This window comes from Balaenoptera borealis (genome assembly GCF_965194805.1).
Source record: "Balaenoptera borealis genome assembly, chromosome: 5".
Classification (NCBI taxonomy): Eukaryota; Metazoa; Chordata; class Mammalia; order Artiodactyla; family Balaenopteridae; genus Balaenoptera; species Balaenoptera borealis.
Genome location: NC_138862.1, coordinates 83,780,981 through 83,794,099, shown reverse-complemented (window position 1 = coordinate 83,794,099; position 13,119 = coordinate 83,780,981). Strand labels below are relative to the sequence as shown.

Here is a 13,119-nt window from a genome sequence, read left to right as displayed (position 1 = left end):
TACTATGAAAAAAATGTCTAAAAAGGCTCCTTGGTGGTGGTGAGAAAATGATAATTTTTTTAGCTCAGAAACTGAGCTAAATATATTGCAATTACAGTTACCAAGGGCTTTTAAAGGGGAGAGATCCCTTAATTCTTTAGCCAACTAGTTAAAAATTCAAACTTTTGATAATTAAGATTTCTCCATGTATTTTACGTATAGGTATATGTTGTTGGAGGCTATGATGGGCAAAACAGACTTAGCAGCGTAGAATGTTATGATTCCTTTTCAAATCGATGGACTGAAGTTGCCCCCCTTAAGGAAGCAGTGAGTTCTCCTGCCGTGACTAGCTGTATAGGCAAATTGTTTGTGATTGGTGGAGGACCTGATGATAATACTTGTTCTGATAAGGTAAGCCATGCTCTCTCTTTTTTTTTTTTTTTAATAGAAATTACCAATGATATACACAAGAAGAGAAATATGGAAGGCCTATCAAGTAGGTAGTTCGGTCCCTTAGTGTGAGGGGGCTTTTAAAAATTGTCTGGTATTTTATACTTTGGGAGGAAAACATTGAGTTTCAAGTTGCTAAAGTGAGATCATAATATATCCAACAATTTTCTGTTAAAAGTGTGATCCAGTCTTTTTGAGATGAGAGTGATCTCAGCGTTATACTATAAACCATTTTAAAACTTTTTACTGGTATAGTTTACAAAATCAAAAAATTATTCACATAAAACAATTGGGAGGTGAATTAGCAAAGGGTAAGACACTATACTGCTTCCAACTGGGTCATTTTCTGCATACTTTGAAAATATTCTTTAGAACAAAGAAAAGAAAAGAAAACCTCTCTAATGTAAATATAGGATGGCTCAAAGCTGCTGCAGTTCATTGAATTCCTGAGATAAAAGAACAGGTGCCATCCTGACATCTGAGAAAATACCCTGTTTATTCTGCAAACAAGTGTCTAATGCCTAATTCATTTAGCAATAGTTTACTGAACTTTGTCAATCAATAAATTCTTTTTCTAAATTAAATTTTAATATAATGTCAAATGTTATATACTTAGAATTCATTAATTCAGAATTTGTGATAATTCAAAGTATACTGAATTGAGGTTCACTGGTGTTCTTCTGAAGAAAGGACTCCCTAAACATGTAAAGAAATTATATTCAAATTGAGGCATACTTATCCTATATAACAGAATTTTGTTAAAATCTAAGACTGTTAATTTTAATGGAAAAAAAAGCAAACCTGCTAGCCATTCATCTTGGAAACGGTCTGTGTTTGTTTGTTACTCTATTCTGCTTGATAGTAATAAATTTGTTATTTCTTTTGAGAATTTCATAATTGAGATATTTTACTCTCAAGCCAACCTCCCTTAATTCTGTGAATTAATGGGATTTTATTTTTAATCATGTTTCTGTATATTGGCAGACTTTTTATTACGTAAATTGGCATTTTTGTTGAGAAATTTTAATTAAGTACTTCTATATATTATTAGGTTCAATCTTATGATCCAGAAACCAATTCTTGGCTACTTCGTGCAGCTATCCCAATTGCCAAGAGGTGTATAACAGCCGTATCCTTAAACAACCTGATATATGTTGCTGGTGGACTGACCAAGGCAATATACTGTTATGATCCAGTTGAAGATTACTGGATGCATGTACAGAATACATTCAGCCGACAGGTAATAACATAAAACAATCCAAAAGAAAAATCAATGTAGGAGAGACCAAGTACAGGACCAGTATGAATATACAGTAACTTCACTATTTATGTGTTTCATGTATGCTCAGATTATTTCCAAAAAAAAAAAAATTTTTTTTTTAAATAAATAAATTTATTTATTTATTTATTTTTGTCTGCGTCGGGTCTTCGTTGCTGCCCACGGGCTTTCTCTAGTGCGGAGAGCGGGGGTACTCTTCGTTGCAGTGCGCGGGCTTCTCATTGCGGTGGCTTCTCTTGTTGTGGAGCACGGGCTCTAGGCGCGCAGGCTTTAGTAGTCGTGTCTCGCGGGCTCTAGAGTGCAGGCTTAGTAGTTGTGGCACACGGGCTTAGTTGCTCTGCGTCATGTGCGATCTTCCTGGACCAGGGCTCAAACCCATGTCCCCTGCATTGGCAGACGGTTTCTTAACCACTGAGCCACCAGGGAAGTCCCTCAAAAATTGTTTATACTCTACATAAAGCATATGGTATTCTTGTTTTCAACTCCTTCCAGGGAATTTATTGAAATAACTTACTTTTGTTTTTAATTTTTAAATTAATTTTTATTGGAGTATGGTTGGTTTACAATGTTGTGTTAGCCTCCACTGCACAACAGAATGAATCAGCCATACACATACAGGTATCCCCTCCCTTTTGGACTTCCTGCCCTGAAATAACTTACTTTTTACCATCCCATGGTAAAGTAGGTATTGCTCTTGGGCTGTTGGGTTTTTTTCCCCTTGACCTTTTTGAGACTCCTACTCCAGTTCTTATCCCTCTCTCTAGCACATTTCAGAAGAGAAGAAATTCTCTCAAACTGGTTTCTTTCCTTCTGCAGTTAGAAACTAGGTAATTTGTTGTTTTTGTTATAAAGAAAATGGCTGCACTTGGGTCTCTTTCATCCACACTGCACTTGTACCCTTGTACAGCCTCTACCCCTGCCCCATCAAGGCCTTCCCTTGGCCTTTTGTTTCATGGCTCTACCCTCTTTCCTTCCACCGTCAAAATGCTTGATGGCTCTGATGCTGGAAATCTGGCTCTACCTATACCACTCTAGAGATATTGTACTCCCAAAGGTCATTACTAATAATCTCCTGAGTCTCATTCATGTTCTCTTGGTTTTTTCTACCTACCCCTTAAATATGGGTATTCCTTGAGCCTCTTTTCCCTGCCCTTTTTCCAGTTTATACTCCGTTCCTGAGTGATCACATTTACTGCTCAGTACTGATGACTTCAAATCTTATTCTCCATTAAAGCCTCTCTCCTGTGCTCCAGACTCAAATTTCCGACTGCCTATTTGATGTTTTCCATGGCGTTCCAAGACTTCAGACTTAAAACAGAATTCACCTTCTTCCCCAAGTTTACTTTTTCTGTTTCCAAACAACCTAGTGAATGGAAAAACTCTTTCACCCTGACAACACTTCTGACACCAGATATGTGGGTTTATTCCCACACCAACCAATCTCTGTCTTCAGCTGGTGTCTTAAAATTCAATTCAGTTTTGACATGACCTGAAATTTGCTTCAGGTTCCACAGGTTAAGGACTCAGCCCCACAAGACTGCCACCACTTCACATGCCAGTCACAAGTCTCAGGTTTTCACCAGTACTTCTGACAAATCAGCTATAAATCAAGGCTTCCACAGCCCCCTCCTTGGGTTCAGTAATTTGCTCAGGAAAACACTTATGTTTACAGGTTTGTTATACGATAAAGTATATTACAAAGGACATAGATGAACAGCCAGATAAAGAAGTACCTAAGGTCAGGTCTGGAAGGGTCCTAAGCAGAGAACCTTCTGTCCTCATGGATTTGAGGTGCACCACCCTCCTGGGACATGCATGTGTTTACCAACTTAGAAGCTCTCCAAATCCTATACTTTGGGGATTTTTATGGAGGCTTTATCATGTAGACATGATCAGTTATAATTCAGTTTCCAGCCCTGCTCCCCTCTCCAGAGAAGGGAGGGTGGGGTGAAACTTAAGCTTCTAATTATGGCTTGGTTTCTCTGGTGACCAACCCCCATCTAGGAGCCCAGCAGCAGTCCCTCCTTAGAACAAAAGACACTCCCATCAACCAGGAAAATTGCAAGGGATTTAGGAGCTCTGTGTCAGGAACTGGGGGCAGAGGCCAATATGTATTTTCTATTATTTCACACCTAGAAACTTAATTTTTAAATTTTTTCTTGCTTTCTCTTAAATTGAATCAATCCATCATATCAGTTCTGTATCCTCAGGAGTTTCTCCTATTCTTTTCCATTCCTGTGGTTCCTGCTTTTGTTCAGGTTCTCATCAGTTCTTACCTAAACTAAAACAGTATTTTCTAAGTAGTGTTCCTTTCTCTAATGTCTTGCTTTTCTAACCCATTTTACCACCAGTTATTTTCCAGCAAATCTAATTATGTCTCTTCTCTGGAAATGTACTGAATAAAATCTAAAAGTTTTCCCACTTCATTCTAGGTCTTCTGTTGTCTGACCTCTGCTTGCCTTTTCAGCTTCACTTTCTTCACCTTTACCCAAATTACATTAAGTATCTGTTGCTTGCGTTTGCTATCCAGATAGTATGTGTTCTTGCCTTGATTCATGTTGTCCTCTTAGCCTTTAATGCCTTTTCTACCTTCTCTATTTTTTTTTGGCTGCATTGGGTCTTCATTGCTGTACTCGGGCTTTCTCTAGTTGCAGAGAGCAGGGACCAGTCTTCGTTGCGGTGTGCGGGCTTCTCATTGTGGTGGCTTCTCCTGTTGCAGAGCACAGGCTCTAGGCACGCGGGCTTCAGTAGTTGTGGCATGCGGGCTCAGTAGTTGTGGCTCACAGGCTCTAGAGCACAGGCTCAGTAGTTGTGGCGCACGGGCTTAGTTGCTCCCCGGTACGTGGGATCTTCCCGGACCGGGGCTTGAACCCGTGTCCCCTGCATTGGCAGGCGGATTCTTAACCACTGCGCCACCAGGGAAGTCCTGCCTACCCTTTTTTTTTTTTTTTTTTTTTTTTAAACTTTGGGTTTATTTATTTATTTATTTATGGCTGTGTTGGGTCTTCGCTTCTGTGCGAGGGCTTTCTCCAGTTGCGGCAAGACGGGGCCACTCTTCATCGCGGTGCGCGGGCCTCTCACTATCGCGGCCTCTCTTGTTGCGGAGCACAGGCTCCAGACGCGCAGGCTCAGTAATTGTGGCTCACGGGCCTAGTTGCTCCGCGGCATGTGGGATCTTCCCAGACCAGGGCTCGAACCCGTGTCCCCTGCATTGGCAGGCAGACTCTCAACCACTGCGCCACCAGGGAAGCCCCTGCCTACCCTTTTAATACTAATCAAATGAAAAACGATAAATCAACTGTAATTTCATGACAGACAGCTATTTGAGTCAAAGGTTGTGGGTTTTTTAAATGCTTAGAATGTTGAATGACAAAAAAAGAACTGAAAAAATGAGCTCTTTTTTTTCCAGTCCTAATGGACCCAGCCTTTTTCTCTGTTTTTATCTCGCCATTTCCATGCCTTTTGACTTCGCATAATTCCTAAATTCCACAACTTGCTATTTTAAACATATTTTGCTTTTTAACTTTCATCAGGAACATATTTTTTTTTTACTGACCGATGAAGATTTTTTTTTTACCCTTCTTCAGCGGACTAGGTATTTAAAATGTCGTTAAAGTTTAGAATAATAATTGAAAAGAAATCGGATTCTTTTTCTTTATTGTTGGCATTTTAACATTTAAGCATTAAGCATTATAAAAAATAATAATTAAGGAGAGGGGTATATTTTACAATATTAAGATTGTGTTTCATTTAAGTCATGAAAAATAACATTAAAACTTCATGTATTAATGAATTATTTTTCTTACTAGCTGCTATTACTCTTGAGACTCTCATAGAGTGAAATATAAACTATGCAAGTAATTTCCTGATATGAATGAATATCTGTTCTGAAGGTTGCTTGCTTCATTTAATTCTGAGCACTATTTATGAAATGATGTTAATAACAAGATCCTATAATAATATAGTTTAAGAATCATCATCAAAGTGACTGTAAAGTTCAGTAGTGCAAGCCAGCTTGTACTTGAAAACTAAGGATGTTGTTTTTTATTGTGTTCAGAAGTTTCAGAATTTATAGAAAGAGCTCATTGTGCTTTGGATGGAAAATGTTATAGTCTGGCACATAATTGGTACAGTTCATGGGTGGTATTCTACATAAAAGTTTGTCATTCACTGATGATAATGGGCCCCAAGTCAGTATGGGTGTATATAAACTCTAATGTAGGCATTTAAAATACTCACTAATTCTTCTAGACCCAAAGATACTATCCTCTATTATAGAAATCCGCCAAGATTTAATTTTTTCTACAAGAGTGAAATTTATGTATAACAAATCTGATCAAGTAAAAATGTTTATTGTACTCACTGGTAGAACCCATCTCATTGTTGGTTATGTGGAAACAGGATAATAATATGCAATAACTTTCTGAATTAAAGTGAAATTTAAATGGAAGAATAATTGACCTGCAGCATAACCAGATTCATGCAATAGTGAGACAATTTTAGTGTAGTTTCTTTCTTTGAAGAATCACTCTTATCCTTGCCAAGAGTATTTGTTTTATATAGTAATTGTATTATTGACAGAGAAGAGTAAAATTTAGCTAAGAGTCTCATTGCATGGAAAGTTAACTATAAAATGTTATCTGGGGAGTTTCTGTGCCCCATCCAAGGCCCCTAATAACAGTGCTTCTTTAATTTGGTTATAACTCTCATTCATTCATTCAACTTGTGGGTAATCCCATATAATGAATAATGTTCCTACCCCTTGATCATGTAATAGCCACTTTCTATAATGAAGGACCTTCCTGTAATAGGAGAAGCAACTCTTCAAGGATGTTTTTGTTCAACTACCATTAAGTTAACTAAAACCCTTCTCTCAGTCCACCACCCCCACTTCACCATCCATATCTTGACCCCAATTAGTGACATATATTCTATCAACACTCCCTTCACCCATGCAAATTTACCTAGTATTCACACATAGAGCAGGAGTTGGGCAAAAGGGAGCTTATTATTTCATGTCTCCTTTTTTGACTGTGTTAAAGCATGTCTTATTTTACTTTTCAGTTTGCTACCAAATCCCTTACCGTCAACAGTTAATTTTTTTTTTTTAATTTGGTTGAACAGGAAAACTGTGGTATGTCTGTATGTAATGGTAAAATATATATCCTGGGTGGAAGACGGGAAAATGGAGAAGCCACAGATACTATTCTCTGTTATGATCCTGCAACGAGTATCATCACAGGGGTAGCTGCAATGCCCAGGCCAGTGTCCTATCATGGATGTGTGACTATTCATAGATACAATGAGAAATGCTTTAAGCTCTAAAACCAGGATACCTCACCCAAGAAGCCACAGCAATCCAAGATGAGAGGTTTTAAAAACTCCAGAGTGGGAACTTGACATATCTCCTTTTTGCAATATGCACAGAAAAGTAAAAATAATAATTGTCGTGCCTTTCTCCCCAAAATATCAATCTTTCAAACTGTAATAAAGCCTTTTCTGTAATTGGGAAAAAAAAATTTGTTGTTGTTGAAGGTAATAGTGGTCTTTGCTTGGGCTTTGAGAGTGTACCTTTGTGAGTATTTGTAAGAAACCTACGTGGAGTAGGAAATAATGTGTGCCTGCATACCTTTTAGGAATTTGTGAATGGTCTCTTCATTTATGTATGTTTATCTGCAAGACTGTATATTCCTTATTTTGTCACATATATGTGTGTGTGTGTATGTATGTATGTATATATATACATACATACATACACACACACACATATATATATAAAACTGCATGGCAAGTTTTCATTTAGTTTGACTCATATAATGCTTAGAATACTTAGAATCATTCTAAGGTGGAAAAACCAGTTTTAAAAATCTTTGTCACTAAAAAATACATCCAAATTGATTAATTTTATTGTGGGTTTTTTTCTGTAATTGATAAAAATGTAGTGACAACAATCTGAGTATCATAAAATACTGAGTTATTATGACTTCATTCTTAGAATTATTTTCTTATATTAAAGGTATTTTGGGGGGAGGAGATACAAAAGCAAGTGCCCCTAAAATGGAGATTAAAATTACATGTTAGTTCCTAAGAAAAAATCATCTAAGACCGTTGAAGGGAAAATGACCCACTGTGGCTCTCGAAAGTATTTATATATCATCTCTAAATCCTCTAAGGGATGCGCCTTTTCTTGAACATGGCAGAAGAGTTGAAATCCACTTTGCAATATTATCTTGTGAAAAACAGGGACAGATTTTCTCCTTAGCCCAGTAGGGTTTGACCTCATTACTATGGTGCTTTGGGTGAGGACGTCTTCCTGGTTATCCTACTTTCTTGTGAACAGCTAAAAATCCTGGGAGTCTCTACTGTTAAGCTGCCCTTAAAGGATAAAGCAGGGACCACCTGTCTCAGTGGGTCCATATTTCTTTTAAAATTAGCTATTTGAAGAAACTAACAGCAGTAGTTGCAGTCTTCTAAGATAAATCTTTCATTTGGTACCCATTGTGTAAAATATTGATCAATATTCTTAAGCTTCTCTACATCAAATTGCCTTTGTCTAGATGTTTCAACTCCAGTTAATAAAGCTTACTGGTTTTCAGAGAAGAGTGTAAAACTTTTTCTAAGGCAAATGGAATGGCAGGAACTAGAGCGTAAGTGATTATTGATATTCCTGGTTGGACAGATATAATTTAAAACATTTTAGGGATGTTCAGGTAGCCTGCTGTATTTCCACTTCCCCAGGCACTATTGTTGTCTCACATCATAATTATATACTCCTTGCCATAGGAGAAACGATGCAAATATGTGATTATAGTGTCACCAGATTTCTGTTAAAACCAAGGTAGTAATCAAAAACCTAACATTGATAAACTACTCTTTCTTTCTCATTTTAGAATGATGCAAAGATTTCAAATAACCCTATACAGCATCAACTTTTAATGCCTAGCTGGAATCTGAATTCTGAGGAAAACTCTAAAAAACTTAACAAATCTTTAAGGAATTTTTATTTTTCAGATCATAATTTGAAATGATGTATACCTTTTTGTGATAATTATCAAAGCAATTCAGAAACCAGTTTTCTACCATTTTAGTTGAAAGACAATAGTAGATACAATTGGGATACTTGTTTTAATTTTAGAGTAAACTTCTACTTCTGCATCATACCTTTTGTAGATAATGGAACCTATGTAGTTCAGAAATTGTTTGGGGTATATGAGAAAAGTGTTTTGTAAATGTTGAGAATTATACAAATAATACTTGTTATTTTCATGTGTATTTGTAAGATCATGCCCATCCATAGACACTTCACACAAAGAAGACTTTCTCAACATAACCTGTATTTTAGTACTTTTGTCTATTATAAAAGTATTAACTATTTACTTGTATTTTGTTATACATTTATTTTTAATGTTCAGGTGTCTGTTGTAGTAAATTTGAAATGAAATCCTATAAAACAGAATTTGTTTAAACATGGACCTCATGCCAATATTGTTTAATTTTTTTCTCTACATAATTTAAAACTACATAAATTAAGTAGGCCACCAAGAACTTAGCTCGAATCCTATGAAATTAAAGTAACAATTTTTAAAGTTACCCAACTGATACTTTAATTTTCTTTAATTATTTATCTTCCTTTACTGATTTTTGATAAATAATGATGTTAGCATTGATAAAGTAATAAAGAATTTTAGGGTATAATTAGTATATCAAAAGGGATTTATCGACCAGAATGGTGTCAGATTATATTCATACTGTCATCACATAGTTGACAGATTTTCTTTTGGTGGGTGATGCTCGTATAAGCCTTTGGGTTAGTATGTATGTATATTTTCAATGCATGTGTGTATATATGTAGATAGATGGTATGCTCATCTACACACATACATACAGACATCAAGAGTTTTATCGGTTTCTGATGATCAGAAAAAGGCAAATAAAGTAAAAATTAGTTGACCTTGTTAAATTAGTTGACCTTATTCAATTCCAGAAGTATATTTTTTTAATTTGGGCATTTCTAGAATACTTTGTTACATATGAAAGTACATGATGAATATTAGTATGATGACTCATATACAGTCAGAATCTATGTAATGCATACAGTTTTACAAGATAAGAAAACAAATTGATGGGAGAAACAAGTTTGCTAAACCTAGCCATTGATATACCTCAGTGGGGAAGGAATTCAAAAGTATTTTTTGTGGGTCAACAGAAATGTACAGTTTTTTCTCCATGAACTTTTAATCATTTTTCATGTGTTCCTATATGTGAGTGAGCTATAAAGTGGTCTAATTTTTACAACAAAAAGGCCTTCTTCCTTTTCTACTCTAATCTTCCCACTGACTTTACTGCACAGGTATGAAATGGTAGCCTATTGTATCTTCAGTAACCTTTTTTTTCCCTAGATGACTGAAATATAGGTATTTACTCCATTTAAACCAGGTGTTAAGAAAAAAATGATGTAAATACTCAGGGAGGGTATTAACTTGTCATTTTTGCCTAATTGGAGTGTTTAAAGTGCCATATCTAAGTAACTTTCAGTTCATGATTCTAGAGTAAATTCAGTTTGGTAAAGGGGCTTCACACATGGCGGTGGTTAAACATTCATTTTTTTATATTTAGAAAGATGAAAATGTTTTGTGGACTGATAACATTTTCTCTTAGTGAATATGAATTGTTTATGTATCTCTACTGTCATACCCTTTTTGAAATGAAACTCAGGAAAAGACAAAGGTTCAATTATACTACTTTTGTCAGTGTACAAACCAGGTGCGTTTTGTTTTTTTTTTCCTGTTGTCTGGATATGGCAATAGATTTTTAAAAAAGAAATGCTGTGAGAACCCATACATGAAAAGAGAGGGTTGAATCGTCAGTGTGTGCCTTTTGTTTCTTGAGATTTATATGTGGAAAAGACATCTTCTACTCCAGACTATTTTCAAAGAGAAGAGATTGCTGTTTATGTGGTGCCAAGTGATAAGATAACGACGTCTCTTAAAGGCTTCCTGTGGACTGCCTTTATTTTCCTAAACTCAAGACACCAGTTAACCTCAACATAATTTTGGCCTTTCTTAGAATTTCTTGTGCATTATATTGAAAACCAGGTTTACATAACCTCACCCCATTATTCCTTTTAGTTAAATAAATTCACCATACCAAGAAACCAGAATGGGGCAATTTGGTTGGCCTTTAAGGCAGTAGGTTTGACTAGCTAGCTATACTTACTGTCACATCTAATGCTAGTCATCAGAAACCGCTTGAGCCAGGAGTGTGAATTGATAATTCCAGAGACAGTTTCAACATACTTCAGACTTTTTAAAAATGTTTTTTATGAATGTTTTACATTTGTGTGATTGCCTTAGATATTAAATTTTTGTAGTGCTAAAGATCATCATTAAAAAATGTTGTGAATACCAGTAGTTATTTATTTTATATATTGTCCCAAAGAAAAGAATTTGTTTTAATGTTTTCAAAATAACTGCATCTGAACTTATGTGCCTTAAGTTCTCTAGTGCTATTTCAACTTTTTTTTCAATCTAAATAAAGCTTACCTTAGATAAGTTTCATACTTGTTTCCTGTAGAGTAAATTTCCCTTCTTGAATTTTTTTAATGAGCACCAGCCTTGTGGTTGCTTGGCAGAAAGAAAATGTTAAGAAAGGTTGTTGGGTGTTTGGAGTTTAATTATATTGGGGGACTTTTGTTTGATGCCAAGGTGCTTTTTAAGATATTAAGAGAAATATATCTTACGTCGATTAAACCCTTGTAAACATCATTTGCAATATCTGCATCTAAAGTCAAAAAAGTAAATCTACTTATTTTTGTTTCATTCTTATGTACCGTTTTTTTTTGTTTGTTTGTTTTGTTTTTTCCTCTGCAGGCTCTTTCATTTATCTTTCCTGAAAAAGTTCTTAGTCTTTCCTTCCCCAACACCCCTCCCCAGGGTTTCTTAATTTAAACCTTGCTGAGAGTTTCTGGAGCTATCTAAGACAACACAATTATAGAGTTGAACAAAAGCATAATGTGCTTTACAGCTTGTACAGACCTGTGGCAGCCAAGTGTCTTTTGCTTTCAGATGCTCCAGAGTCTTCAACAGTGGGGGGAAAAAAAAAAAAAAAAGCTTTGTATTTCTTTGTTTTCAATTTAGTTGCAGCACACTAATACTTATATGTCTTGTTTAAATATATTTTGTGCATAGTTGTCTTTAATTTTTAAAAAGTTGTATCTAATAAAAAATGTCTTTTAACCATTATTACTTGACTATGGTTGTATTAAATTTTATTTACCAAAAACTCGTTGTTTTGTCTTACCTTAAATATATTCAAGTGGTTGTTTGAAAAAGGAGTGGGGGAAATTACAAGTTAATATACGTATTTACTAGTGTGTTCACAAAGTAACTAGAAGGCTAAACAAAAACCTAAAAACATTGGTGTGTATGAGGAAATGGTGGCTTAGGGACAAGTAAAAAGGCAACTTCACTGCATACTCCTGTAGAATTGTGTGTAATTATATATAAATATGCATATAATCAATTTTTTAGTGTGAACCACATGGAAGTGTTACTATGCAGAATTTTTTTTATTATGATTTTAATTTTTAATTATGAAAGTGATCCATAACATTTGCACTGTAGTGTTCTTTTGATTTGGCTCTCAAAAATATCCTTATAGTAATATCAAGAGTAAAGAACTTAAGAAATTTTATTGCAGGTGTCAAAGAGGGCACCTTGTTTACTGCAAAGGCAATGTCTGATTTTACATTAGCAAAAGTAAAATCTTGAAAAGATATGTTACAGAAGCACAAGTAATGCTTAGCTTGTTATACTTAGTTTTTATATTGTACCATCAAAATAAAATGGCAAGTTAGGGTGTGTCTTAAATAATAAATGTTAGAGCTGTTTTCATTTCACTTAATTCCCCTGTAGCCACACCTGGAAAGTGGATAGGCTTCATCGGATCTGATTCCAACCTGTGCTCTGCCATAAAGCCATTTAAGCTCTCTGAGCCATACTTTCCTTATTCTAGGAAGTGCAGTCATAATACTCACTTTACAGGCTTGTTGGATAATGGGATGTATGTATGTTGAAGAGTGAACAGAGTTCTGGCACAGAAGAGGAGAATATAAATGTTGATTCCTTTTCTATGCATTTTGTCTTCAGGACAAAAATGCAGTATGCAAAGTCAGGGAAGGAGTTGAAAGAATTAAAAGCATTTGTTAGCTTATATTTGGAAAACCATGGGCAATGGGTAGAGAATAGAAGCCTCTCATAATTTAAATTTTCTCTTCAAAAAATAACCTGTACTCTTAACAGAATGAGGGGGAAAAATGGGCTAAACCTGCCTTCTGTCTCTCTGCTATTCATTAACTGTTAATGGAGACTGAGAAAATCAAAAGGCATGATTTCCTCCTAATTATGTTGGGG

General features: G+C 35.5%; 1 protein-coding gene across 10 annotated transcripts in view; it reads left to right on the top strand.

Moving 5' to 3' along the window:
• The window catches only part of KLHL24 (kelch like family member 24), a 40,378-nt gene extending 28,429 nt beyond the window's left edge, over positions 1–11,949 (top strand). For 9 of the 10 annotated variants that reach the window (XM_082394051.1, XM_082394045.1, XM_082394049.1 and 6 more), the window contains 3 exons: positions 202–390; positions 1,481–1,669; positions 6,833–11,949. In XM_082394051.1, the coding sequence (XP_082250177.1) occupies positions 202–390; positions 1,481–1,669; positions 6,833–7,033 (579 nt within the window). In that variant the 3' untranslated portion in view covers positions 7,034–11,949. The remainder of the gene's footprint in view (positions 1–201; positions 391–1,480; positions 1,670–6,832) is intronic. The other variant, XM_082394054.1, reaches the window with a different exon arrangement.
• The last annotated feature ends 1,170 nt before the right edge of the window (positions 11,950–13,119 follow it).